Raw genomic sequence first — 27,758 nt, 5'->3', positions numbered from 1 at the left:
GTGGCACACAAGACTACAAGCCCTTGGGGTGCAGATCCCACTGGGGAAGCCGGGAGCTGTGGGATGGGGAGGGCTGGAAACGTGGGCAGGGCCCCTGCGGCAAGCCCTGTGCCCACCTCAGCTGCTGGCAATCAACCTTCAGGCTCTTGCAATGGAGACGTTTTTAATTTTGAACAACACCAGAACTGCAAAAAACTCCACCCCCACCCCTCCCCCACACCCCCTTCCACGTGCTGGGGCAGTGCCAGGGGATGTGTCACCACGCCAGAGGGCGAAGGTGCCCCCCGTGCCAGCCTGTCCTCCCCGGGCGCCGGCGGTGCCCCGCTGCTGCCTGTGCCCAGGGCTCTGCAGCACACCCATCCCAGCTTAAATAGAATAAATACAGAGAAGGGAAGAGGGAAATCTTCCAGAGAGAGGCAAAAAAGAAACCCAAAGGAAAGACAACAGCAGGGCCAGGGGGGTCCAACCAACTCCACACGGGCTCTGGGTTGGTGACTGAGGAGGTGGGAGGAGGGCACATCAAAGCTGGCAGCTGGAGACTCCCTGAGGCTGGCCTCAGATCGACACCTCGTATTCCCTGGTTTCCTGCAAGGGAGGAGAAGCCAGGTGAGGGCAGCAGCTGCATGCCAGGACAATCTCCCCATTCCCAAATCCAGCAGAGGCCCCTGGGGTTGCTTTGCTGCAGGGGAGATGATGCCCTCTGTGCTAGGAGTGGAGCCCACCCAGCCACACAGCTTCCTGCTTCAGTGTGAGGATGGCTGCAGATGGCCTGTCCCTTGGGATGGAGCCTCCTGATTCCATAGCTGCATGGCTTGAGATGTCCTATCCCTTGGGATGGAGCCTCCATAGCAGCATGGCTGGAGATGTCCTATCCCTTGGGATGGAGCCTCCTGCTTCCATAGCAGCATGGCTGCAGATGGCCTGTCCCTTGGGATGGAGCCTCCTGATTCCATAGCAGCATGGCTGGAGATGGCCTATCCCTTGGGATGGAGCCTCCATAGCAGCATGGCTGGAGATGTCCTATCCCTTGGGATGGAGCCTCCTGCTTCCACAGCTGCATGGCTGCAGATGGCCTGTCCCTTGGGAGGGACTTCCATAGCAGCATGGCTGGAGATGTCCTATCCCTTGGGAGGGACTTCCATAGCAGCATGGCTGGAGATGTCCTATCCCTTGGGATGGAGCTTCCATAGCTGCATGGCTGCAGATGGCCTGTCCCTTGGGATGGAGCCTCCTGCTTCCATAGCTGCATGGATGGAGTTGTCCTATCCCTTGGGATGGAGCCTCCTGCTTCCACAGCTGCATGGCTGGAGATGTCCTATCCCTTGGGATGGAGCCTCCATAGCAGCATGGCTGGAGATGTCCTATCCCTTGGGATGGAGCCTCCTGCTTCCATAGCTGCATGGCTGGAGATGGCCTATCCCTTGGGATGGAGCCTCCTGCTTCCACAGCTGCATGGCTGGAGATGTCCTATCCCTTGGGATGGAGCCTCCATAGCAGCATGGCTGGAGATGTCCTATCCCTTGGGATGGAGCCTCCTGCTTCCATAGCTGCATGGCTGGAGATGTCCTATCCCTTGGGATGGAGCCTCCATAGCAGCATGGCTGGAGATGTCCTATCCCTTGGGATGGAGCCTCCTGCTTCCACAGCTGCATGGCTGGAGATGGCCTGTCCCTTGGGATGGAGCCTCCTGCTTCCATAGCTGCATGGCTGGAGATGGCCTATCCCTTGGGATGGAGCCTCCTGCTTCCATAGCTGCATGGCTGGAGTTGTCCTATCCTTTGGGATAGGATCCCCTATCAGGTTGGAGCTTCCCACTTCAGCATGACAATGGCTGGACTTTTCCTATCCCTTGGGATGGAACCTTCTGCTCCCATATCAGGATCACAGAATCATAGAATCATAGAATCATAGAATCAGAGAATCAGTCAGGGTTGGAAGGGACCACAAGGCTCAGCCAGTCCCAACCCCCCTGCCATGGCCAGGGACACCTCACACTACAGCAGGCTGGCCAGAGCCTCATCCAGCCTGGCTGCAAACACCTCCCTGGACAACCCATTCCAGGCTCTCACCACTCTCCTGGGGAAGAACTCCTTCCTCAGATGTCTGGGACTTCATCCTATCCCTCGGGCTGGAGCCTCCCTCTCCCTGGACTCATCCTATTGCTGCCCCCCCCAGCGAGAGAGCCCCAAGCTTTCCCGTCGGGGTGGGCCCCGGGGGGGTGGTGGGCATGGCAGGACTCACCCCTGTCTCATAAATGGGGTTGTCAAACTCGGTCTCTACGGTGATCTGGCTGTAGGGGTGGGAGTACATGAGGGGCAGGCGGAGGCTGGAGTAGTACCGACACCTGCGGGGAGGACACCGGAGTCACGGGGCTGCACGACCCCCACCACCAGCCCCAGCCTCCCACATCCCTCCACCCCACCTCCCCAGGGACCCCACAGCAGGATCTCAGTGCCCAGCTCCTCAAGGCCATGCCTGGGGTGGGCACTGAGGACACAGTGAGGCTGAGCCAGCCCTGGCCATGGCACAGAACCAACGAATGGGTTAGGTTGGAAGGGACCTTCAAGATCATCCAGTTCCAACCCTCTGCCATGGCCAGGGACACTTCCCACTAGCCCAGGTTGCTCAAGGCCTTGTCCAACCTGGCCTTGAACACCTCCAGGGATGGGGCATCCACAAGCTCCCTGGGCAACCTGTTCCAGTGTCTCCCCACCCTCACTGCAAAGAATTTCTTCCTGATATCCAACCTAAATCTCCCCTCTTCCAGCTCAAAGCCATTGTCCCTTGTCCTGTCACTACAAACCCTTGTAAATAGTCCTTCCCCAGCTCTCCTGTAGCCCCTTCAGGTACTGGAAGGCTGCTGTTCTAGATAGAGCCTTCTCCTCTCCAGACTGAACAGCCCCAGCTCTCCCAGCCTGTCCCCCCTAAGGGAGGTTCTCCAGCCCTCTGATCATCCTCCCAGCCTCCTCTGGCCCTGCTCCAGCAGTTCCATATCCTTCTTATGTTGGGGGCAGCAGCAGATAGGGATGCAGCACTCCACCCCCATGAGTTTAACCACCAGCCCCTCAGCCCCCACTGCAGGTCCCACCTTGTGAGATAGATGTATGCTCCTCCCAGCAGCAAGGAGATGATCAGCACTGGGATGAATATGGCCAAGGCCATATTTCCTCCCTCCAGTGATGTCTCTGCAGCAGCTTCTGCTACTAAAAGAAGAAGATCTGTTATGGTGGTGTTCACAAGCTCCTCATGCTCCCCTTTCTACCTCTGCCTCCCTCCTCCCTGGGCTCCACAGAGATTCTGGGTGAGGGTCCTGTGCAAGGCTTGTCCACCAAATGCTTGTCACTCACCTTCCAGAGCATGTTCAAAGCTGTCTTGATTCACTGGAAGAGAAATGGGAGAGTTTCTGCTACATAACTGGGTTTGACTGGGTGCTGGCAGCTGTTGCCTGCATGGGGAGCCCAGGTCTGGGGTCTCCTTGCCCCATTTGGTCCCAAGATGAGCTGCAAACTCAGTTTTTAGTGAGCTCTCAGGCTTTACATGGGACTGCAGCAGGCTGGGCAAGTGAGACATGGACAGGATGGCTCTGCCCAGGGTGTTGGCACCCTCTGGAGTACCTCACTGCCCAGGAGACCCAGAAATTAAGCACAGTTAATCCCTGCAGTCTGGTGGCCATGGGAGGGTGTCCAGTGTCACCCATGGGAGTGCCTCACTGCCCAAGGAGACCCAGAAATTAAGCACAATTCATCCCTGCAGTCTGGTGGCCATGAGAGGGTTCTCCTGTGTCCACAAAACCCAGAAGTGATTTAGACCAGCACCTAGAGGGTTTCCTGGGGCTGAGCTCTCCCAGCTCAGCAGGTGCCCAGGGAGACGAACCCTGGGCAGACCTCTAAGGGAGGCAAGAAGAGCAAGTGACACCCCCTACAGCCTCCACCACCAGTGGGCAGAGGGTCTGCTCCCCCTCCTTGGGGCAGCAGAGCTTTCTGGCTGTCTAGAGCCCAGGGGAGGTCCCCGGGGGTTGTCCCAGGGTGGGCACAGAGCCGTTGGATGTCCCGACCCTGCCCCCAGCCACCCCAGGCCCTTACCTTTGCAGATGGGCAGGGGTCCGCTCCAGTGGGAGGGCTGGCCCAGGATGCATTTGATGGTCACCTCCCCCATGAGTTCAAAGCCCTCATAGCACATGAAGGTGAGGGACTCCCCTGGCAGGTAGAGGCGCTTGTAGAGGATTTGGTAGCCGTTCTCGGGCAGCCCGGGGTTGTCGCAGGCCAGAGACTCCTCAGCTGAAAGGGAACAAATCCTGGCATCAGCCCCAGGCCTTGGGCCACCCAGGGAGAGATGGTGCCCAGGAGGCAGTGGGGAAGCACCTGAGATCTCACCCCCATCCCCATGCTGCTTTCTCAAAGCTCTGCATCACCTCATGCGGCTGGGGAAGGTTTCAGCAGCAGCAAACCTTCCTGGCACTGCCCCAGGCAGAAGAATGATGGAATTGGTTTGGTTTGGTTAAGATGATCCAGGCCAACCAGCAACCCAGCACCACCAGATCACCACCAAACCATGGCCCTCAGCACCACATCTCCATGGATTTGAAACTCCTCCACGGCTTTGAAACTCCTCCACGGATTGGGACTCCACCATTGCTCTGGGCAGCCTGGGACAGGCTTTGACAACCCTCAAGGGGAAGAAATTGTTCTTCATGTCCAACCTAAAACTCCCCTGGGGCAACTTGAAGCTATTTTCCTCTTGTCCTATCACTCATTCCTTGGGAGAAATGATGAACCCCCACCTGGCTCCAATATCCTTTCAGGGAGTTGTAGAGAGCCAGAAGGTCTCCTCTCAGCTCTCTTTTCTCCAGGCTGAACAATCCCAAGACCCTCAGCTGCTCCTCACAAGACCCCACATGCCCAGGACCACTTCCAACCCAAGCCCTTTTCATTTTTGCTGTGCCTTTAAATTTTTCCACAGATCTTGAACAGAAAGTGGTAAGATGTAAATAAATTACTACTGGGTGTAAAAAGGAAAATAAAGATAGTTCTAAACAATCTCATTGGACAGATAACAAACATCAGCTAGTAATGAAAACTTTCTCTCTGTCTTTTGGTTTCCTCACTCCTGGAGACACTAACTTGCCTCTGCTTGACCTTGGCTGTGTTCTTTGTTTAGGCTGAGTATCCTAACAAAAGAACTCTTTGCTCTTTTCTCTTTGTCTCCAGGGGGGTAAGGAGGGGAGCAGGGAAGGGGAAAGTTATCAGCTCCCCTGGTTTTTGGCCAGGGGGGGAATCCTTGTGCTGTTTATTAATTGTAAATACCTGTAAGTAGATGTAAAATATTATTTTGTACACATTCATTGCATTCCATTGCAGATTGTAGTTTTGCTTGTAAATACAGTTGTCATTTGCTCCTAACCTGAGCTGGTCTGGCAATTTAATGTTGGGGGGGGGGGAAATTCTGGTTTTGGGGTTCCCTTTTCCTTAGCACTGAGGCTTCCCTACCACGAAGGTATCCTTCACCAGCTTTGCTGCCTTCATGCTCCAGCCTCTCATTGCCCCTCTGGGAGTCAGCAGCCAGCCTGCAGGCAAGCAGGAGGACCTGCTGTGGTAGTTTTAGGCTATGCCTTTAAAATTTCCCACAGGTCTTGAACAGAAAGTGGTAAAATGTACCAAAACAATCTCTCCCTTCTCACTTCCTCGGGCTGGGAGACACTAACTTGCTTCTGCTCGACCTTGGCTGTGTTCTTTGTTTAGGCTGAGTCTCCTAACAAAAAAACCCTTTGCTCTTTTCTCTTCTCGCTTTGTGTCCAGCGGGGTAAGGAGGGGAGCAGGGAAGGGGAAAGACACTAGCTCCCCTGGTTTTTGGCCAGGGGAGTTCTTGTGCTGCTCCAGCCCCTCAATGTCCCTCTGGGAGCGAGGAGCCAGGCTGCAGGCGAGCAGGAGGACCTGCCCAGGACTTACAGACGCAGTGTGGGAGCCGTGAGGTCCAGATGGGTGTCCCTGTCTCGCGGCTGTAGCAGGTGAGCAGCGAGCTGCCCTCCAGCACGAAGCCAGGGTTGCAGGTGTACTGGATGGTGGTGCCCACCAGCAGCACCGGGTCGGAGATCAGGCGGGTCGAGTGCTCCACCTCCCCTGGGTCCGTGCAGTACATAACTGGGGGGAGGAGGGGGAGAAAGAAGACCTGCTCTGAGTGGGGGGAGCCCCAAGACCCCCAGCAGAGCGGGCGGAGGGGAGGGGGCGGCGGCGGGCACGGCAGGGCAGGGCCGGGCCGGGGAGGCTCACTCTTTTCGCAGAAGGGGGGATCGCTGCTCCAGCTCAGGTCCCACTGGCAGGTGAGGGTGTCGCTGCCCACGATGTCATAGCCTGGGTCACACTGGTAGGTGATCTTGGCCCCCCTCACCAGCTCCGTGTGGGAGGTGGTCTTCCAGCCGTTCTGGATCTCGGGCAGGTCGGAGCAGGAGTCGTTGCGGGACACCTCTGCAGCCGAGAGAGGCGCTGGGCGGTCACCCGCTGGGCGGTCACCCGCTGGGCGGTCACCCGCTGGGCAGGCAGGCACGGCACAGCCTTCCTCCAAGCCACCACACACGGACACAGCTCTTCCCCGAGCTGGCTGTGCCCCGCCCCGTGAGAGCTCCCCACCCCCGCGCACCGCGACCGGCGTGGCCACGGGCAGCTGCACAGCCCACGGGTGGCGTCCCTTGGGCAGAGGGAAGGGGAAGGAGGGCAGCAGTGGAGAATGGAGGCTTTTTGAGGCCTCCTGAGCCTGAAAGGTAAAACTGAACTGGGCTCAGGAGAGCTGGAGCAGCCTGGATCACAGGCTCACAGGATGTTAGGGGCTGGAAGGGACCTCTGAAGGTCATAGAGTCCAACCCCCCTGCCAGAGCAGGATCATAGAATCTAGCACAGGTCACACAGGAATGCATCCAGATGGGGCTTGAAAGTCTCCAGAGAAGGAGACTGCACAACCTCTCTGGGCAGCCTGTTCCAGTGCTCTGTGAGCCTCACAGTGAAGAAGTTCTGGGAACACCAGGTGTAGACAGCATGGACATAGCACAGCTGGCTTGCTCTGATCATAGAGTCACAGAATCCCTTTGGCTGGAAAAGACCTTTCAGATCACTGAGTCCAGCCATTCTCCAACTCCACCAAGGCTGGTGCTAACCCATGGCCCTCAGCACCACATCTCTGCATCTTCTAAACACTTCCAGGGATGGAGATTCCACCACTTCCCTGGGGAGCCTGTTCCAGTCTTTGAGAACCCTTTCAGTGGAGAAGTTTCTTCTGATGTCCAACCTAATCCTTCCCTGATGCAACTTGAGGCCATTTCCTCTTGTCCAATGAAGGGTCTCTGCCCTGCTGCCCCCAATCCCATGCCCATGCCCACCGAGCTCTGTTCCCATGGCTGAGCCTGGCCACTGTACTGCAGTGCATGAAGGAGAGGACCTGCTGTTGGCAGGTGATCTGCACTGCAGCTTGTTTCTGCTTCTCCTCCTGGGGACTGTCAGCAGCCAAAGGAAAACAGGCTCAGGAGAAGTCTGGCAAGGGAGGACAGGCAGGCAGAGATGCAGGAAGCTGTGGGGAAGGAGTGTCTTTCCCAGTCCTTGCCCTGGGCATCAGGCATCCCAGGCTGGCAGACATGGCTGCACCCAAGATGATGTGAACAGACACAGCCTAAGCCCCTCTGGAGTAAGGAGCTGTGAACATCCAGCTCAGCAGCTCGCCTGGGAACTGGCTTCAGTGACCTCTGTCAGGTAAGAGAATGAGAGGAAATGGCCTGGAATTGTGCCAGGGGAGGGTTAAGATGGAGATTAAGTCCCCATCCCTGAAAGTGTTCAAGAAATGTGTGGCCATGGCACTTTGGGACATGGTTTGATGGCCATGGTCTTAGGTTGATGATTTGACTCAGTGATCTTAGAGGGCTTTTCCCACCCAAACTGTTCTATGATTCTATGACACCTTGCTGCAGTGCCTCCAGCTTTGTGTCTGTGAGCATGAGGAACCCACATCCCTTTTTTCCTGCCATTTTCCTTTCCCTGCTCTGCTCCACAGTTGTCCTGGGCCAGACAAGTGCTAACAAGGACCCAAAACACCACTGCCATCCTGCAGAACCAGCCTGGAAGAGGGGAGATGTCCAGAGACTCCCCAAAACTGACTGGGCCAGAGACCTGCAGTGGGGCTGGGGAGTTGGCAGGAGATCAGTGGGATGTGGAGTGGGCTGCTGGCATCACAGCAGTTCTCCCTATTTCCAAACCCAGCACCTGGACAACCTGCTCCATTTGCAACAGCAGGGGACGGAGCCAGCACCCTGCTCACCCTACCTATGTAGTTCATGACGAATCCTTGTCCCTTCCCAAAGATGAGCCCAGCAGGGTCTGAGTGGAACTGGATGGTGAGGTCAGGACTGGAGGAGTAGAGCTTCTGGGGCCCACTGCTGCCCACATACTGCCCCAGGATGCGGGCGGTCAGCTCGTCCCCGTCGTAGATGGTGAGGATGTCACTGTTGGTGAGGTTCAGGCTGGGAAGGAGAACTTGGTCAGAGCAGCTTGGGCAGGGAGCCTGGGCAGGATGCTACAGTGCTGGGCTCAGGGCAGTGAGGTGACCCCCTGCCCCAGCACTGCAGTGCAGTGAACCTGACTCACATCCTGTCCCATCTCCATCCCTCTTCTGTCCCCATCCCTGTCCCATCTCCATCCCTGTCCCATTTCCATCCCTGTTCAGTCCCCATCTGCATTCCATCCCCTTTCCTATCTCAACCCCATCCTCATCTTTGTCCCGTCACCGCTTTTTCCCTATCCGGTATCAGCGGAGCCGCCAGCAGAGAGCAGTGGTGGGCCATGGATAACGGAGCATCCCTGGGATGCGCCGGGATGGCAGCAAAAACCCTGCGCAGAGCCGGGACCAGCGTCGTCTGCCCTTGGAGCGGGGCGGGGGACAAGGGGTTCTCTACTCCTTCACACAGAATTGCAGCGTGGTGGGGACTGAAAGGGAGCTCTGTAGATCATCCACTGCAACTCTTCTCTTCAAGCAGGGGCACCCACAGCAGCTTGCCCAGGATCACAATGGCCAGCAGGGTTTAGAAGCTCTCCAGAGAAGGAGACTCCACAACCTCTCTGGGCAGCCTGCTGCAGGGCTCCAGCAGCCTCACACCAAAGAAGTTTCTCCTTCTGTTCAGATGGAGCCTCCTGGGTTCCAGTTTGTGCCCATTGCCCCTTGTTCTATCTCTGGGCATCACTGAGAAGAATCTGGCCCCGTCCTCTTGTCCTCCATAGGTCCTTCAGCTCTTGCTGAGCATTAATCAGATTCCCTTTCAGGCTGCTCTTCTCCAAGCTAAACAGCCCCATCAGCTTTGAGGCTGAATTTACTTTCCCAGCCAGGTCTGGAGAAGAAGAATCCATCAGGATCCATCTGACTGTGGATGCACAATACTTGTGGGTCCAGGATGAGCTTGGTCACCATGGGACCCCTTTCCTGCACATCAGTCCTTGCTTGGAAAAGCTTGAGCCAATCCCTATTTCATTACAAATATTCTCAGAAGGTACCCAGCTAATCCCCATAGCCAGCTGACATTTGTGGTGAAGCTCTGCTGTCTGTCAGACAAGATTTCCCCTGTGACATTTATGTCTGATGACTTCAGGTCACTTGGCCCCCAGCTCTGCTCAGCCCAAGACCCCACAAAGCCAGGAGAGGTGCACCCAGAGCTCTGATGGGATTTCACAGAACCCTTTAAGACCTTTATGACTCTAAGCCCCTAATTGAAACATATTCTCCTCTTGCAAACCCAAAATAGCATCAAAGGAGATGCCCTTTGCATTGGCAGCATTATGCCAAGGGCTCCCAGCTTGGCACAGAATCCTGCATCCCTCTGACTCCCACACATGCAGGAAGCACTGGCATCCCTGCCCATGTCTGGAGGGCTCAGCTGAGGGTTCTCTGGGCAGCTCTGCTCTGCTGCCTGCAGCCTTCTGAGCTGGGGGGCTGAATGGCACAGGACTGAGCAGTCAGGAGGGGACCGGGTGGGTTTTGTGAGGGTAGGGCTGGGCAGAGCTTCCCCCTGCCCAGTGCCTTCCATCCCATTCAGCCCAAAGATGAAGCTGAATTTTCCAGCTCAGGGATGTCCCCGGGCTTTCCTGGCCCTGCATGAACCAGCTCATGATGGTTCTGTGTGTCACTCAGAGCTCCACTCTGAGCTGTGGCACCACTCCCTGCAGCTTATCTCCAGAGGAGTTCAGAAGCCACCATCTCAGGAGCAGTTATGTGGATTATGGAATGTGTAACCACTTTGAACTCAGGAAGCAGCACTTGGTACAGCCCTGGGATCTCCCCATGGCTGCTGAGAGCATCACAGGGCATTGGGAAAGCTCCGAGGGGGAGAACAGGGGAACAGGAGGGTCCCTGGGGTGAGGAGAGAGGGGACGCTGCAGCAGGGCGGGCTGGGCACTGGCCAGGCAGGGACATGCACCGAGCTCTGGGCTACTCACAGCTGGATGTCCAGGAAGAGCCTCTTCTCCTCACCAACGTGGACCCTCCAGATGCAGTCCTCCCCCTCCGCATAGGGCTCGGGCCAGTTTGGGGACAGGATCACCCCAGCCACAGCCGTCAGCTCCCCACCACACGTGGCTGTGGGGACGAGAGGCAGGGAGGGCTCAGCCAGGGAGCCTCCCGGCGCTGTTCTCAGCCCACACCACCCGCCAAGGGAGGGGGACTGACCTCGGCAGAGCGGCTCCGTGTCGTTCCAGTAGGGGTCCCGCATGTTGACGCACTCGATGACGGCGGGGCCCTGCTCCAGGGAGTGCCCGGGGTCACACGTGAACTCCACCGTGGTGCCCAGGTTGTAGGTGGGGTCCGAGGTGGTGAAGTTCCCGTTCTGGATGTAGGGCTCGTAGCAGTGGCCCCGCTCGAAGGCTGGAAGAGGAACAACCCCCCCGTCCCCGGGGACTTAGCCATAGTGGCTGGCTTGTGGGGGGGGGGGGGGAGTGCTGCCTTCCCCTGCCCCTCACACCTTCAATCTGGGGGCTTTCAAGGGGACCCCTGGGCTCTGCTGCTGTCACCCCTCATCCTGGTTTGGATCAGCAATAGGGTGGTCAGTGATGGACACTGGTGAGGCCACAACTCGACTCCTGGGTCTCATTAATTGCCCAAAGGTTCTATAGGTCGCCCAAGGGTCCTGCTGGTTGTTCCAAAGTCCCAATAATTGTCTGAAGATTCTGTTAATTGCCCAAAGGTCTCATTAATTGCCCAAAGGTCCCATTAATTGCCCAAAGGTCCCATTAGTCACCTGAAGGGCCCATTAACTGCCCAAGAATCCCAATAATCACCCACAGGTTTCATTAATTGCCCACAAGTCCTGTTCGTTGCCCAAGGGTGCTGTTAATTGCCCCAAGGACCCATTAACTGCCCAAAGGTCCTGTTCATTGGCCAGGAGGGGTGGCTGGTGCCACACTGCTGCCCTCAGGGGTAGCCAGGTGAGAGCCACAGAAATCACAGAATCACAGAAACACTCAGGTTGGAAGAGACCCTCTTCCAAGTCCACCCAAGTCACCAAGTCCAACCCAGAACCTTACTCTACAAGGTTCACCCCTAAGCCATATCCCCAGGCACTACATCCAAACCACCTTTAAACACATCCAGGCTTGGTGTCTTAACCACCTCCCTGGGCAGCACATTCCAATGCCTGAACACTCTTGCTGGGTAAAATTTTTTCCTAATGTCCAGTCTAAACCTACTCAGTCACAGCTTGAGGCCATTCCCTCTTGTTCTGTCACTAATTACCTGGGAGAAGAGACCAGCCCCAGCTTCTCCACAATGTCCTTTCAGGTAGCTGCAGACAGCAAGGAGGTCTTCCCTCAGCCTCCTCTTTTTCACACTAACCATCCCCAGCTCCCTCAGTTGCTCTTCATAAGATTTATTCTCCAGACCCTTCCTCAGCTTCCTTGCCCTCCTCTGCACTGGCTCCAGCACCTCCACATCTCTCCTGTATTGAGGTGCCCAAAACTGGACACAATACTCGAGCTGTGTCCTCACCAGAGCTGAGTACAAGGGGACAATCTCCCCCCTGCTCAGGCTGGACACAGCATTCCTGATCCAAGCCAGGATGCCCTTGGCTTTCTTGCCCACCTGGGCACACTGCTGGCTCCTGTTCAGCTGCTTGTCCATGTGGTAGTTTCAGGCTATGCCTGGAAATTTTTCCCACAGATCTTGAACAGAAAGTAGTAGAATGTAAATAAATCACTACTGGAGGTGAAAAGGGAAATAATGATAATTTCTAAATAATCCCATTGGGCAGATTGTAGGAAGAGAGCAAACCTTTGAACAGCTTTTGAGAAGGCTGTGTTTTGTCTTTGAGTTGGAAAGAATGCCAACACCTTGTAACTGAAGAGAAAGAGAAACTGGATATGTTGAGAAGCTTGTTTGTCACTATTAACCTATTGTGGTTAGTACTTTGCTTAGTTGCTAAGACAGTGTGATGGTATTGTTGGTGTGGGAGGGGGATTTCAGCTCTCACACTGTTACAGACAGTAAAAGCTTTTGCCTTTCACAATAAGAGTCTTCTCATCTTGTCTTCACCTAACACACAGCCTATTAGAGGAGCACTACAGATACAATTATAACAGGTATCTGCCACAAAAGTCAGTTTGGTAAACCAAACTTTCTCCCTTTTCACTTCCTCCACTCTGGCTGGTGCTTCTGCTGGCTTTGCTGACCTTGGCTGCATTGCTTTGCTGTGGCTGAGGACCTAACAAACAGCTTTCTCTTCTTTCTCTTGTCCCATGGGTACAGGGGAGAGGGAGCAGGGAGTGGGGAAGCGGTTGGTAGCTCCCCTGGTTTGTCCAGAGGGGTTCTTGTGCCATTTACAAATTGTAAACCCCTGTAAATATGTGTCAGTATTGTATATTTTACACACTTGTTGCATTCCATTGGAGATTGTAGTTTTCCTTCTAAATACAGCTTCCATTTGCTTCCAGCTGAGATGGTCTGGCAAACTTAACATTGGGGGGAATTTTCAACCCACCACATTTGGGTTTGGGGTTCCCTTTTCCTTAGCACTGAGGCTTCCCTCCCACCAGGGAAGGTTTGTTGCCTTCCCCTGGTCACACTCCAGCTCCTCAATGTCCTTTTGGCAGTGAGGAGCCAGGCTGCAGGTGAGCAGGAGGACCTGTGGTAGTCCCTCCCCAGCTTTCTTGTAGGCTCCCCTTAAGATACTGGAAGGTCACAATCAGGTCTCCTTGGAGCCTTCTCTTCTCCAGCCTGAACAGCCCCAACTCTTTCAGTCTGTCCTCACAGGAGAGGTGCTCCAGCCCTCTGATCATTTGCTTGTAAATACAGCTTCATTTGCTTCTGAACTGAGCTAGCCTGGTGTGGTTCATGTGGGAAGGGGATTTCACCCCCCGCATTACAGCACCACTGCAGCCCCTTAGAACCCCTGAGGCCTGCTGGAAAGAATCCAACAGAGAGCCATGAGGATGCTTAGGGGACTTGAGCATCTCCCCTATGAAGAGAGACTGAGAGCCCTGGGGGTGTTTAGTCTGGAGAAGAGAAGGAGAGGGAACCTGATCAATGTCTATCAATAGCTGAGGGGTGGGTGTCAAGTGAAGGGGGCCAGGCTCTTTTGGGTGCTGCATAATGATAGGACAAGGAACAATGGATTCAAACCAGAACATGGAAGATTTCACCTCAACATGAGGAGAAACTTCTTTCCAGTGAGGGTGACAGAGCCCTGGAGCAGGCTGCCCAGGGGGGTTGTGGAGTCTCCTTCTCTGGAGACTTTCCAAACCCACCTGGATGCATTCCTGTGCAGACTACCCTAAGTGCTCCTGCTCTGGCAGGGGGGTTGGACCTGATGATCTCTGGAGGTCCCTTCCAACCTCTGATATACTGTGAGACTGTGAGACTGTGAGACTGTGAACCCCCAGGTCCCTTTCTGCCAGGCAGCTTTCCCCAAGCTTTCCCTGCAGCGCTGCCTGGGGTCGCCGAGAGCCGAGGTCGGGAGCTCACCTTCGAAGCGGATGTTGAAGGCGGTGGCGGCCGCCGGCTCCCGTGCCAGGAAGTCGATCCTGATGGCGGAGCCGTCGCTGATGACGCCCTCGAAGGGCACGCTGTCGGCACGCAGCGAGTCGTAGAGCACGGCAGAGCGGTTCGAGTCCCCGCTGTACACCACCATCCTGCACACAGCAAGGCACAGGGGACCAGCTCCTGCGTTGTACTGGCTTGGAAGGGACCCTCAGGGGACGTCTCGTCCCAAGCCCGCTGCGGTCAGCAGGGACACCTCCGACTAGAGCAGGCTGCCCAGGGACACAGCAAGGCTGATTGTGGTCAGGGATGGGGGCTGCCCTACGCTCCTGGGGAAACTGTTCATAGGATCATAGAATTGTCAGGGTTGGAAGGGACCACAAGGCTCAGCCAGTTCCAACCCCACTGCCATGGGCAGGGACACCTCACACTACAGCAGGTTGCCCAGAGCCACATCCTGCCTGGCCTTAAACACCTCCAGGGATGAGGCTTCTACCACCTCTTCTACAGGCTATGAACACCCCCAGCTCCCTCAACCTCTCCTCACAGAGCTGCGTTCCAGACCTCCCCCCAGCCTCGCTGCCCTTCTCTGGACACGTTCAAATATCTCAATGTCCTTCTTCAGTTGAGGAGCCCAGAACTGGACACAGTACTCAAGGCGTGGTCTAACCAGTGCTGACCATGAAATCCAACCGAGCAGCTGGGCAGAGGAGCAGCTCCTGGAGCCTCACCTGTCCTTCTCGGTCAGCAGCAGCTTCTCAAAGTGCAGGTGGAGCTTCTGGCCCGGCGGCGCCCCGATGGCCCACACGCAGTACATGCTGCCCGTCTGGTTCGCTGGGTAGCTGGGCGAGAGGACACGGCCGATGGTGGCGTTGTGGATGGTCCCGCCACAGGGTGCTGCCAACACAGAGCACAGCCCCCCTGAGAGGTGAGGAGACGTGGCATGGGCAGCCCTTGGCACCCAGGGCTTCTGCGTGGCTGCAGGGATGGAGCATCCTGCCTGGCTGTACCTGGCTAGCTTCCTGCCTGGCTTGGCTTTGTTTTGCACACACACAGGCTGAGATGTCCTTTCCTTATCTCCTGAGCTATGGGGCAGATTCTGCTGCCACTGGTGTGGAAACCCATAGCACCCAGTGTTGCACCGGGCACAGAGATGGGCATGGCTTTCACTCAGCCCCCCCATGGAATCATGGAATGGAATCATGGAGTTGTTTTGGTTGGAAGAGACCTTCCAGATCATCCAGTCCAGCCATTAACCCAGCACTGCCGGGTCACCACCAAACCATGGCCCTCAGCACCAAATCTACACAGCTTTGAAACCCCTCCAGAGATGGGGACTCCATCACTGCCCTGAGCAGCCTGGGCCAGGCCTGGACAACCCACAAGGGGAAGAAATTGTTCCTCATGTCCAACCTAAACCTCCCCTTGAGACTTGAGACCTCCCCTTGAGACCATTTCCTCTTGTGCTATCCCACAGGGAGAACCTCCTGCTTCACTATTCCTGGTTCCAACCTTCATTCAGGGAGTTGTAGAGAGCCAGGAGGTCTCCTCTCAGCCTCTTTCCTCAGGCTGACCAACCCCAGTTCCCTCAGCTGCTCCTCACAAGACCCCACATGCCCAGGACCACTTCCAACCCAAGCCCCATTCATTTTCGGTTTGGGGGATCCCTTTGCCTTAGTGCTGAGGCTTCCCTATCATGTGAAGGTACCTGAGCAGATGGGCTCTGGGCTGCTCCAGTGTGGCCTCGATGCATTGATGCAGGTGAGCACCCTGGGACCCTGCAGCTCGTAGCCCAGGTGACAGTGGAAATGAGCAACCCCCCCCGAGTGCAGATCCATCACGGTGACGTCTCCAAAGTCAGGCCTCCGGGGAAAGTTGCAGCTCAGCATGAACACTGGGGGAAGCAGACACATCTCAGAGCCTGGGGCCTGCCTGCTCCCAGCCACCCCCAGCTGCAGACACGTCTCAGAGCCTGAGGCTTGTCTGCTCCCAGCCACCCCCAGCCGAAGATGCCCCCACAGTGCCCCGAGCAGACCCTGCTGCTGGGTGATGACCACAGAGCATCGAGGAGTCACCCTCTGCAGCTTCTCCACCTGTTGCCCAGACCTAGTTTCTATTTTAAACCAAGGATTTGCTTGAACTCATCCATTTTTTATAGCTCTTCCAGGAGAAAAATAGACTCACAGGCTGAGTCTGTGCAGGAAGAGCTGCTGCATGGGGACAGAAATGGGAGAAGGAGGCTGTGAGGAGCATAGGAGGTGTTCAAAGCCAGGTTGGACGGGGCCTTGAGCAACCTGGTCTATTGGAAGTTGTCCCTGCCCATGGCAGAGGGTTGGAACCAGGTGGTCTTTAAGGTCTCTTCCAACCAAAACCATTCTGTCAATCTATTGATCACACAGAATCACAGAATGCATCAAGTTGGAAGGGACCTTCAAAGACCACCTTGTCCAACCCCCCTCTGCAGTCAGCAGAGACATAGAATCATACAATTGTTAGGCTTGGAAGGGACCTCAAGGCTCAGCCAGTTCCAACCCCCCTGCCATGGGCAGGGACACCTCACACCACATCAGGTTGCTCAGAGCCACCTCCAGCCTGGCTGCAAAAACCTCCAGGGATGAGGCTTCCACCACCTCCCTGGGCAACCTGTGCCAGTGTCTCACCACCCTCATGGGGAAGAATTTCTCCCTAACATCCAATCTGAACCTACCCATTTCTAGTTTTGCTCCACATCTACAACTAGAGCAGGTTGCTCTGGGCCCCACCAAGTCTGACCTTGAATGTCTCCAGGCATGGAGCCTCCACTACCTCTCTGGGCAACCTGTTCAGATGTTGGTGCTTGTTGAACCCTCTGCCCAGGGCACCACAGGAGCTTCTGCATGACCCACCCTGGCAGATACTCTGAGCATGGGCACCCAGTGAGGGTGGAGGGACTGACAGCCCACCCTACCCCACCTCTCCTCACACCCCCATGTCCAGGAGGCACCAACCTTGGTAGTGGAGCTGGAAGGTGCCCACCACCTCGTCCTGGAAGGTGCGGAAGTAGACGGAGATGGTGTTGGTGGGGCTGCGGATCACCTGGCCCTCCACCAGCAGGGTCTGGTTGGCCAGGACCACCAGGGCATCATCATCCACACCACGGATGGAGAGCACCTCCCCCTCTGACAGGTTCACACTCTTCACCTGCGTGGAAGAACAGACCCCAGCAGGGGAGGGGGTGAAGGTGGAGGTTCCAAAGGGGGGCTGGGTGAGAAGACACATGGAATCATAGAATCATAGAATCATAGAATCATAGACTCAGTCAGGGTTGGAAGGGACCACAAGGATCATCCAGTTCCAAACCCCCTGCCATGGCCAGGGACACCTCACACTACATCAGGCTGGCCAGAGCCTCATCCAGCCTGGCTGCAAACACCTCCAGGGATGGGGCCTCAACCACCTCCCTGGACAACCCATTCCAGGCTCTCACCACTCTCATGGGGAAGAACTTCTTCCTCATGTCCAGCCTGAATCTCCCCACTTCCAGCTTTGCTCCATTCCCCCTAGTCCTATCACTCCCTGATATCCTAAAAAGTCCCTCCCCAGCTTTCTTGTAGCCCCCTTCAGATACTGGAAGGCCACAATAGTATAATAGAGAGGGGTTTAGCAACCTCATCTGCCAGTTCTGTCAGTACCCCTGGGTGTATCCCATCAGGTCCCATGGACATCCCCAAACACACACAGTGCCCACTGAGCTCTGCACCACCACCACTGCCTTCTCTCTGCTCCACTCTGAGCACTGGCAGCTCACTAGGGACAGGACCTGCTTGTTTGGTGGTGATGGAGTAGTCTGCATCCTGCATGCGTGCAAGAGACTTCCCTGACTGCTGAGCCCTTCTCCAGGGCAGCAGGTGCAGGCAGCTAAAGCTGCTCAGCTGAGAGGTGGTGAGGATCAGGAGGAGAATGGAGGGGTACCAGGAGTTGCTGGGCTCCAGCTTCACTGGTATCAACCCTGGGATCAGACCTGCACCTTAGGGTACCATAGCATGGAGCATGTCCATGGCCTGGGTTCACCAAACCCCAACTGAAACCAGACCAAGGTATCTTCATAAAATTACAGAATTGTCTGGGTTGGAAAAGCCCTCTAAGATCACCCAGTCCAACCATCAACCCACCACCACCACGGCCAGCAAACCATGTCCCAAAGTGCCATGGCCACAGGTTTCTTGAGCACCTCCAGGGATGGTGACTCCACCACCTCCCTGGGCAGCCTGTTCCACTGCCTGACCACTTTCTGTAGGGCTTGGTGACACCATCCACCCCATACACCACTGGGGTCCCGCACCAGGGAGAGGTGGGAGAGGAGTCCCACAGCAAACATGCTCAATGAGAAGCCCCAGAAAGCTCTAATTATTATTTGGCACTGGCTGAGGAGTAACCTCACATTTGCATTTCACCTCCATTCAGCATAATGAATGGGCTCCTGCTTCAGCAGCACGATGCTCATCAGATCGTTTGTCTCCTTGAGTGTCAGGAGCTCCAGGGCTCTATATTTAGCAGGTGCCAGCTCAGCCCGTGATTGCTCCCCATGATGTTGTGACTGGAAGGATCTGTGGCTGTTGTCACAACCCTGCCCCTCTCCCCAGCCTGGCTCAGAATGATGTGCCCAGCTCCAGGGGCTGCTGGTAGCACTCAGAGAGCCACCCGCAGCAGCTGGCATCTCCTCGCCAACCTTCTGCCGCAGGCAGTGACCTCTCGTAGATCACAGATTTTTGGTTGGAAAACATAGATTTTTGGTTGGAAAACACTTTCCAGATCATCAAGCCCAGACATCAACCCTACCAAGTCCACCACTAAGCCATATGCCCAAGCACAACATCTACACAGCTTTTGATCCCCTCCAGGGATGGGGACTCCACCACCTCCCTGGGCAGCCTGTTCCAATCTCTGACCTCTCTTGCAGCAAAGATATTTTTTTTCCTCATTTCCAACCTAACCCTCCCCTGGCACACAATTTGAGGGCTTTTCCTCTCCTTCTATCACCTGAGACTAGGGAGAAGAGACCAAGCCCCACCTGGCTCCAACTTACTCTCAGGGAATTGTACATTTGGTTCTGACAAGCCTCCCTCCAGTGATCCAGCATCACATCACCCCGAGAAGAAGGAATGCTCTGGGGTGCTGCCTGCAGCTGAGCTGCTCCACTCTACTCCAGGCTCTGCCACTGGGAAGAGGGTTTGGAAGAGCAGCTGGAGCAGGCAGAATTCTGCTGGAGGGACAGAGCTGATGAAGGTTGCAGCCATCCAACTTCTCTAGAGAGATTCCAAACCTGCCTGAGAGACCTGAGGCTGTTCAGCCTGGGGAAGAGCAGCCTGAGAGGGAATCTGATTGATGCTCAGCAAGTGCTAAAGGACTTGTGTGGGGCAAGAGGCTGGGGCCAGACTCTTGTCAGTGGTGCCCAGCAGCAGGACAAGGGGCAGTGGGCACAAACTGGAGTCCAGGAGGTTCCATTTGAACAGGAGGAGAAACTTCTTTGGTGTGAGGCTGCTGGAGCCCTGGAGCAGGCTGCCCAGAGAGGTTGTGGAGTCTCCTTCTCTGCAGAGATTCCAAAGCCACCTGGACATTGTGATCCTGGGCAAGCTGCTGTGGGTGACCTTTGCTTGAGCACGAGGGGTTGGACTGGATGACCTCCAGAGGTCCCTTCCAACCCTCACCATGCTGGGATTTGGGGATTCTGGGATCTCTCCTAACAGCTAACAGACACCTGCCCCCATTGGAAGGAACCCAAGCACAGTCCAAATCCAGGCTGTGTGACAGAACAGTTTGCAGAGATGAGATCCACATCAAGAGAAGGAAGCAGAAGGCTTGGGAAGCAGCTTCTCAACCCTGGGGCAACACATAAAGGCAAAATCAGCTTCCATGGGATTCGGGGATTCCAGGATCTCCTCAGCCTTTCACATGGTTCCATGAGGTGGGGACACTACTCCAACCTCCCCACCCTGCACAGCCAAGCTGACAGGAACCTAGAGCAGGGACATCATTGCAGAGAAGCTGCAGTATCCCATGCCAGTGCCAGTGCCTGGCATCCTCAAGAGCAGCCCAGAGCAGGGCCATCATTGTAGAGGGCCCACCATGGCTGTGCCAGTGCTTGGCATCCTCAAAGGAGCCACTCTGGAGTAACTGGCAGATAGAGATGATGCAGTGGCCTCATGCCAGGGACCATCAGCTGCTTTGAGAGGGACCATATGGGCGAGCTCCTGCCAGGGGCTGGGATGGGGGACAAGTTCTTACTTGAATCCAAGGCTGCTCCAATGTCAGCTCCTAAAGAGCCTACTGGGAAGACAGGAGGGATCCATGGTGCAGGCTGCCAGCCCTGCTCACCCACTAGAAAAATCTCTTTAGGGAAATTCTCTTCCCTGCCAAGAAGATTCAAGGCTTTTAAACACTAAATGCAGTTTTCAGGAAGAGAAAAAGTGCTCACTGCTGCCAAGGCAGCCATGGCATGGCCCAGGTGGCATGGGGGCAGTCAGGGTGAGGCTCAGCTCCCTGTGGGATGCCAGCAGCCAGCTGAGCAGGGACCCTGAGCTCCCACACCACCTTGGACACTCCCCAGCATGAGGCAGGTTTGCTGGCAGCCATTCCTGGCATCCAGGTTTTGTGCCCACTCCTCACCAGAGGCAGATTTCCCCCACAGCAAGCAAAGCTTTGACTCCAAAGGGTGGAAGAGAAGGAAGCAGAGGGTCCTGGTGGTCTCATGAATGCCTCCAGTTGCAGCAGGAGCAGCCCCAGGGCTCTGCATTCCCTGTTTGGGATGGGGCTGCAATGCCACAACCATTCCCACCACCACCAAGCCCTTCCCTGTATCAAGAGGTGACCCTCCCATGTGGGGTCAGCACCTGCCTGTCCCAGGGACTCCCCTTTTCCCTGGCAGGTGCCTCCAGCAAGTTTCACAGAGATACAAGGCAGCATTTCACCATCAGCTGCTCTGCCCTCCTCTTTGCCACATGCTGAATCCTGGGGGAGACCTTTCCCCATGCTCTCCAGAACGTCCATCCTCATGCCCAGCCTCCAGCAGGAGCAGCTGAGGCCAGGCTGCATGCAGAGCCCACCCAACCCCTCTGCCCAGGCCACCCCACCACAGATCAACCAGAAGTGACTGCATGCAGCCTCAGCCATGCTGGCTGCCCCCTCCAGCAGCACATGTCCTGTGTGCCAGCTCAAGGGGACCAGTCTGTGCTCTTGCTTGCCATGGGTGCCATTTCTCCCTCCCTTCAGACACAAATGCCATCACTGCTGCTGCCTAAGTGGTTCAAAGCCTCCTTCTTGTGGCCTTCCAGGCTCTTAAGGGGGCTACAGGAAAGCTGGGGAGGGACTTTTGAGGGTGTGAGGGAGTGATAGGACTGGGGGGAATGGAACAAAAATAGAAATGGGTAGGTTCAGATTGGATGTTAGGAAGAAGTTTTTCCCCATGAGGGTGGTGAGACACTGGCACAGGTTGCCCAGGGAGGTGGTGGAAGCCTCATCCCTGGAGGTTTTTGCAGCCAGGCTGGATGTGGCTGTGAGCAACCTGCTGTAGTGTGAGGTGTCCCTGCCCGTGGCAGGGGGGTTGGAAGCAGATGATCCTCAAGATCCCTTCCAACCCTGACAATTCTCTGATTCCATGAAGAAAGCCTCCTGCAGAGCTGGCTGCCTGCAGTGATGGGCAGGCACTCACTGATGCTGGAGAACATCAGTCCTGGTCCACGGGCATCAGTGGAGGGGCACTGGCATCTCCTTCCCTTCTCCCTCATCCCCACAGAGCTGCTGCCCACCCTGGGGCAGGGCATGTGCAGGATTTGTGCTGCACTCAGCTGCAGGCAGCAGCTCTGAAGTGCTCAGCACCGCTGCCTGCAGCCCCAGAGCCCAGCCTGCTCCAGCTTTGGTGGCTCAGCCCTACCCAGCTGCCCATGGGCACCTCGGGCACCCTAGGAGCTGCTGCCAGCTGGGCTGCACAGTGCCTGCTGAGCCCAGCTCCAGCTGAGGACCTGCTGTAGTGATTTAATTTGTCTGAAAGGCTCTGAAGCAGCAGCAGAGTGAAGTGCAGAGCTTGGGGGAGTGGAGAGGCTAATTTTATGCTCCATTAAAGTCTCAGCTCACAATGGAGTGAGGTCAGGAGTGGTGGCACCTGATGGGCTAGGGATGAAGCAGCTTGTCTTCAGCACCCTGCAGATTTGGGGAGACAGCTGCTGCCATGGAAAAGTGTCTGACACACACCCCCACACCTCCCCCCCTGCTCATCCCTGCCTGGCTCTGCCACCTCCCAAGGCAACCTCTGCACCAAGGCTGGCACCCACGGTGGCATCTGTGCTGAGAGAGTCAGGCCCTTCCAGGAGGGATGGCAGCAATCAGCCTGCTGGAACCACTGCTCCTTTTAATGCATGTCCTTAATGACACTAATTAAAAGGGAATGGGTTTTAATTGGATGGAAATGGGGAAAGTGCAAGAACCAGAGAGGATGGCAGAGCAGAGGGTGAGGAGGCTGAGGGTGTCTGGGATGTGCCAAGGCTCCTGTCCTGCTCCCAGCTTTGCCATGGCATTTTGGGAAGAGCTGGTGGAACACACCTGCTTGGACCAGACCCTGCTCTGATAGGATGGCACAGCACAGGGCTTGGGATGCTGAGGGAGAGTAGGAGCCTGGGAGGCAACAGAGAAGCCTCTGAGATCCAACCCCAAACTGCTTGCAGGTAGCTCAAAGCTCTGCAGCACCCCACAGAGCTTGGAAAGGTCTTGGCCATGAGAAAGGGCATCCTGGGACATCCCCCCCCAATGACACACCCAAAGCAGAGGAATCATAGAATCAGTTTGTTTGGAGAAGACCTTCCAGATCATCAAATCCAACCCTTAGCCCAGCACTGCCAGGGCACCACCACCAGCACCACAGATCCACAGCTCTGAAACCCCTCCAGGGATGGGGACTCCACCACTGCCCTGGGCAGCCTGGGCCAAGCCTTGACAACCCTCAAGGGAAGAAATTGTTCCTCATGTCCAATCTAAACCTTCTCTGGTGCAGGTTGAAACCGTTTCCTGTTGTCCTATCATTTGGGACATAGGGAGAAGAGCCCAACCCCCACCTGGCTCCATCCTCCCTTCAGGGAGCTGTAGAGAGCGATGAGGTCTCCCCTCAGCCTCCTCCTCCCAGCTCCCTCAGCTGCTCCTCACCAGCCCTGTTCTCCACACCCTTCACCAGCTTTGTTGCCCTTCTCTAGACCAACTTCAACCCTTCAATGTCCTTCTTGGAGTGAGGAGTCCAAAACTGAGCACAGTGTTCAAGCTGTGGCCCCACCAGTGCCCAACACTGCGATTCCTGCCCTGGTCCTGCTGGCCACACTGTTCCTGGTAAAACCCAGGATGCTGGTGCCCTTCTCACCCACCTTGCAAGCTGGGCAGCAAGGGCTGGAGGCAGCATTGTTGCTTCCCATGACACCTGAGAACCTTTTCAGCAAACTGCCCACCAGAGCCTCCTCATTAAGTTAACTGCAGGCCGCTGGAGCTCTCTGATGGTTGCTGAGGCTCAGGATCTCCCCAGTCCCTCCTTATTTTATTACACAGCCTCATAAAACCAGTTTTGGTTTTGGTTTTTTGACCCCCTGGGAAGGGGTTTTTGAGCAGGTTCCCAAGGCTGTGACCCCCAGCAAGCAGAGGAGGTCAGAGCATGCTGCTCCCCCCTCCCCTCCTGCTCCTCACCTGGAGCTCCACGCCGTAGCCGGTGTAGACTGTGACGTTGTAGGTGCACTCCAGGAAGCTGTGCAGGGGCAGGGGTGGGTAGTCTGTGGAGTCAATGTAGCCCTCAGGCTCGTGGAAGTTCATGCTGCAGAGAACTGGGAGAAACTCATGTCACTGAGAGCTCCAGGGCAACAACTCAGCCAGCTGCTCCTTCCTGCGCCTGCCTGTTCCCACCACCCTTAAACACAACACCTGGGGTTTAGGGTGGGCATGAGGAACAGTTTCTTCCCCAAAAGGGTTGCCAAGGCTTGGCCCAGGCTGCCCAGGGCAGTGGTGGAGTCTTCATAGGATCATAGGATCACAGGGGTTGGAAGGGACCTCTGAAGGTCATCAAGTCCAACCCCTCTGCCAGAGCAGGACCAGAGAACCTAGCACAGGGCACACAGGAACACATCCAGATGGGGCTGGAAAGTCCCAGGAGAAGGAGAAGGAGAAGGAGAAGGAGAAGGAGAAGGAGAAGGAGAAGGAGAAGGAGACTCCACAACCCCTCTGTGGAGCTTGTTCCAGTGCTCTGTGACCCTCCCAGTGAAGAAGTTCCTCCTCATGTTGAGGTGGAACCTCCTGTGCTGTAGTTTATATCCATTGCCCCTTGTCCTATCCACCCCTGGAAGAAATGAAAAGCAGGGACTGGGATACTCCCACCACCTTAGAACCCAGCACCCAAATCTCTGCTCCAGTGTTCCCACCACCCTAAAACCCAGCAGTTGGGTTTTAGGTTGGGCATGAGGAACAATTTCTTCCCCAAAAGGGTTGCCAAGGCCTGTCCCAGGCTGCCCAGGGCACTGGTGGAGTCCTGCGGGGATTGAAAACCAAGGGCTAGGGTGCTTGTGGCGTTGAGTGCACCCTCAGCAAGTTTGCTGATGACACCAAGCTGTGTGGTGCAGCAGACAGGCTGGAGGGAAGGGATCCATCCAGAGGGACCTGGACAGGCTGGAGAGCTGGGCACAAGCCAACCTCAGGAGGTTCAACAAGACCAAGTGCAAGTCCTGCATCTGGGTCAGGGCAATCCCAAGCACAAATCCAGGCTGGACAGGGACTGGCTGGAGAGCAGCCCTGAAGAAAAGGACTTGGGGGTGCTGGGGGATGAGAAGCTCAACACGAGCCAGCAGTGAGCACTTGCAGCCTAGAAAGCCAAGCAGAGCCTGGGCTGCAGCAGCAGAAGTGTGGCCAGCAGGGCAAGGGAGGTGATTCTCCCCCTCTGCTCTGCTCTGGTGAGACCCCACCTGGAGTACTGCATCCAGGTCTGGAGCCCCTATTACAAGAAGGATCTGGAGGTGCTGGAACATGTCCAGAGAAGGGCCATGAGGATGATCAGGGGGCTGGAGCACCTCTGCTATGAGGAGAGACTGAGAGAGTTGGGGCTGTTCAGTCTGGAGAAGAGAAGGCTCTGAGGAGACCTTCTTGTGGCCTTGCAGTATCTGAAGGGGGCTACAAGAAAGCTGGGGAGGGACTTTTGAGGGTGTCAGGGATTGATAGGACTGGGGGGAATGGAGCAAAAATAGAAATGGGTAGGTTCAGATTGGATGTTAGGAAGAAGTTTTTCACCATGAGGGTGGTGAGACACTGGAACAGGTTGCCCAGGGAGGTGGTGGAAGCCTCATCCCTGGAGGTTTTTGCAGCCAGGCTGGATGTGGCTGTGAGCAACCTGCTGTAGTGTGAGGTGTCCCTGCCCATGGCAGGGGGGTTGGGACTGGCTGAGCCTTGAGGTCCCTTCCAGCCCTGACAATTCTATGAGTCTATGATTCTATGCTACTGCCACCCTAAACCCCAGCATCCATCTCCCTGCTACAGTGGTAGCCAAGGGCACTCACCATCCTAAAACCCCAGCACCACCCTCAACCCCAGCACTACCCTAAACCCCAGCACCACCCTAAACCCCAGCACCACCCTCAACCCCAGCACCACCCTCAAACCCAGCACTACCCTAAACCCCAGCACCACCCTAAACCCCAGCACCACCCTAAACCCCAGCACTACCCTAAACCCCAGCTCCCTCCTCCAGCAGCCAACCCCACCGAGGCACAGAAGGTTTGGGGCACAATCCATCAGCCCAAACCCCAGCCCCGGGTGCTGCTGCCTGCTCCCCAGCAGCTGGCACCACCCCATGCCTGTGCTCCCCAGCCCCGTGTGGGCAGGCTGGCTTACCTGGTGTGGGCTCTGTGGTTATGACAGTGGTGGTGATGATGGTGGAGGTGGTGGTTTCTTGGCTTTCTTCTGATGCAGGGCCAGGCACCTCCCTCTCAGTGGCACCGGTGGGAGCCGCAGTCGGAGCCTCCTTGGCGTCAGCTGCGCTGCCAGGGAAGGGCTGAGGAACCTCTGGTGGCAGGGTGGAAGGGGAGATCTGCAGAGCAGGGCGGCTGGTGGTGGTCTGCTCACCCCAGGGCAGTTCAGAGGGGTTCTGCTCTGTGTCTCCTGCCCTGGTTGCCACCTCTGCCAGCGTGTGTGGGTCCTGGGAGGCGGTAGGGAGCCTGGAGCCCGGCGTGCTGGTCAGTGAGGCAACCCTGGGGTGTCCTGGTGGGGTGGGCTTGGGTCTTGGGTGCTTCCTTGCTGCATTTGCTTGTTTTAGAGTAGGAGGCTTCTTCTTAACAGGGAAAGTTGGCTTGTCACCAGCACTGGGGGCGGTGGTGGGTGTGGGCAGGATGTGGCTCTGCACCGGCAGCATCGTCTCCTCCGCTGCTGGGCTGGTGCCATCCTCCATGGCTGGCAGCAGGTTGAGGGCAGTGGCATGCCCAAGCTCTCTGGATCTTCCAGCTGAACCCAGGCTGTGCCCAAGCTTTCCAGATCTTCCAGCTGAACCCATGGTGTGCCCAGGCTCCCCAGATCTTCCAGCTGAACCCACGGTGTGCCCAGGCTCCCCAGATCTTCCAGCTGAACCCACGGTGTGCCCAGGCTCCCCAGGTCTTCCAGCTGAACCCATGGTGTGCCCAGGCTCCCCAGATCTTCCAGCTGAACCCACGGTGTGCCCAGGCTCCCCAGATCTTCCAGCTGAACCCATGGTGTGCCCAAGCTCTCCAGATCTTCCAGCTGAACCCATGGTGTGCCCAAGCTCTCCAGATCTTCCAGATGAATCCATGGCATGCCCAGGCTCCTCAACTCTGCCAGCTGAACCCATGGTGTGTCCAAGCTCCCCAGATCTTCCAGCTGAATCCATGGTTTGCCCTAGCTCCTTGGCTCTGCCAGTCAAACCTGTGGCATGCCCAAGCTCTCCACCTCCACCAGCTGTCTTGTCCATCAGCTCATCCACACCAAGAGGATCTGGGCTGGTGGGGACCAGCACTGCTCCTGATCCACTATCTGAAAAACAAACAAACAAACAAACAAAAAAACAAGAGGGAAAAGTGGGACCTGGGCACTGTTGGGTGGGGAACTGGAGCTGTGCCAGTGGCATGGAATCAGCCCCCTGGGGAGATGTGGCTGATGGAGCTCCTGCTACTGGAGAACAGGTCTGGTAAGGAGCAGCTGAGGGAACTGGGGTTGTTCAGCTTGGAGAAGCAGAGACTGAGGGTAGACCTCATTGCTCTACAGCTCCCTGAAAGGAGGTTGCAGTGAGGTGGGAGTTGGTCTCTTCTCTCTAGTCTCAGGTGATAGAAGGAGAGGAAATGGCCTGAAAGGGTGCCAGGGAAAACTTAGGTTGGAGATGAGGAGAAATGTCCTTGCTGCAAGAGTGGTCAGGAATGGGAACAGGCTGCTCAGGGAGGTGGTGGAGTCCCCATCCGTGGAGGTGTTCAAGAAAAGTATGGCCATGGCACCTGGGGACATGGTTTGATGGCCATGGTGGGGTTGGGTTGATGGTTGGGCAGGGAAATGTGGGACAGAAAGAGCAATGAGAGCCTGGCTGGGGAGGTTAATGGTGGGACAGGGCTTTACAGCCCAGAGATGGCTCCAAGGAGCTGGTCACAGCAGTGCAGCTCTGAGCACGCTGCAAAAAGCTCCAAGAGTCCACATTTTCCATGGAAACTGCTGTTGCCAGGGAAGATGCTTAATGTGAGGTGCTCACAGACCATCCTTCCAGTCCCCTCAGCTCCCTGTGAGGT

The 27,758-nt window shown here is 56.2% G+C and overlaps 1 protein-coding gene across 1 annotated transcript; it reads right to left on the bottom strand.

Annotated features, from left to right (window-relative positions):
- Window positions 1-555: 555 nt before the first annotated feature.
- Window positions 556-27,010, bottom strand: SEZ6L (seizure related 6 homolog like; the record flags this gene model as incomplete). Its single annotated transcript, XM_054392497.1, has 18 exons — window positions 556-585; window positions 2,242-2,344; window positions 3,089-3,203; window positions 3,348-3,380; window positions 4,083-4,277; window positions 5,946-6,137; window positions 6,267-6,461; window positions 8,301-8,497; window positions 10,461-10,599; window positions 10,690-10,884; window positions 13,975-14,141; window positions 14,721-14,886; window positions 15,698-15,883; window positions 16,977-17,169; window positions 23,686-23,819; window positions 25,870-26,468; window positions 26,805-26,812; window positions 26,867-27,010. Coding segments are annotated over 18 exons (2,991 nt in total), but the record flags the coding sequence as incomplete, so codon positions are not given.
- Window positions 27,011-27,758: the final 748 nt, after the last annotated feature.

This window comes from Indicator indicator, chromosome 26 (assembly GCF_027791375.1).
Source record: "Indicator indicator isolate 239-I01 chromosome 26, UM_Iind_1.1, whole genome shotgun sequence".
NCBI lineage: Eukaryota > Metazoa > Chordata > Aves > Piciformes > Indicatoridae > Indicator > Indicator indicator.
This window is presented reverse-complemented; position numbering and strand designations above follow the sequence as displayed.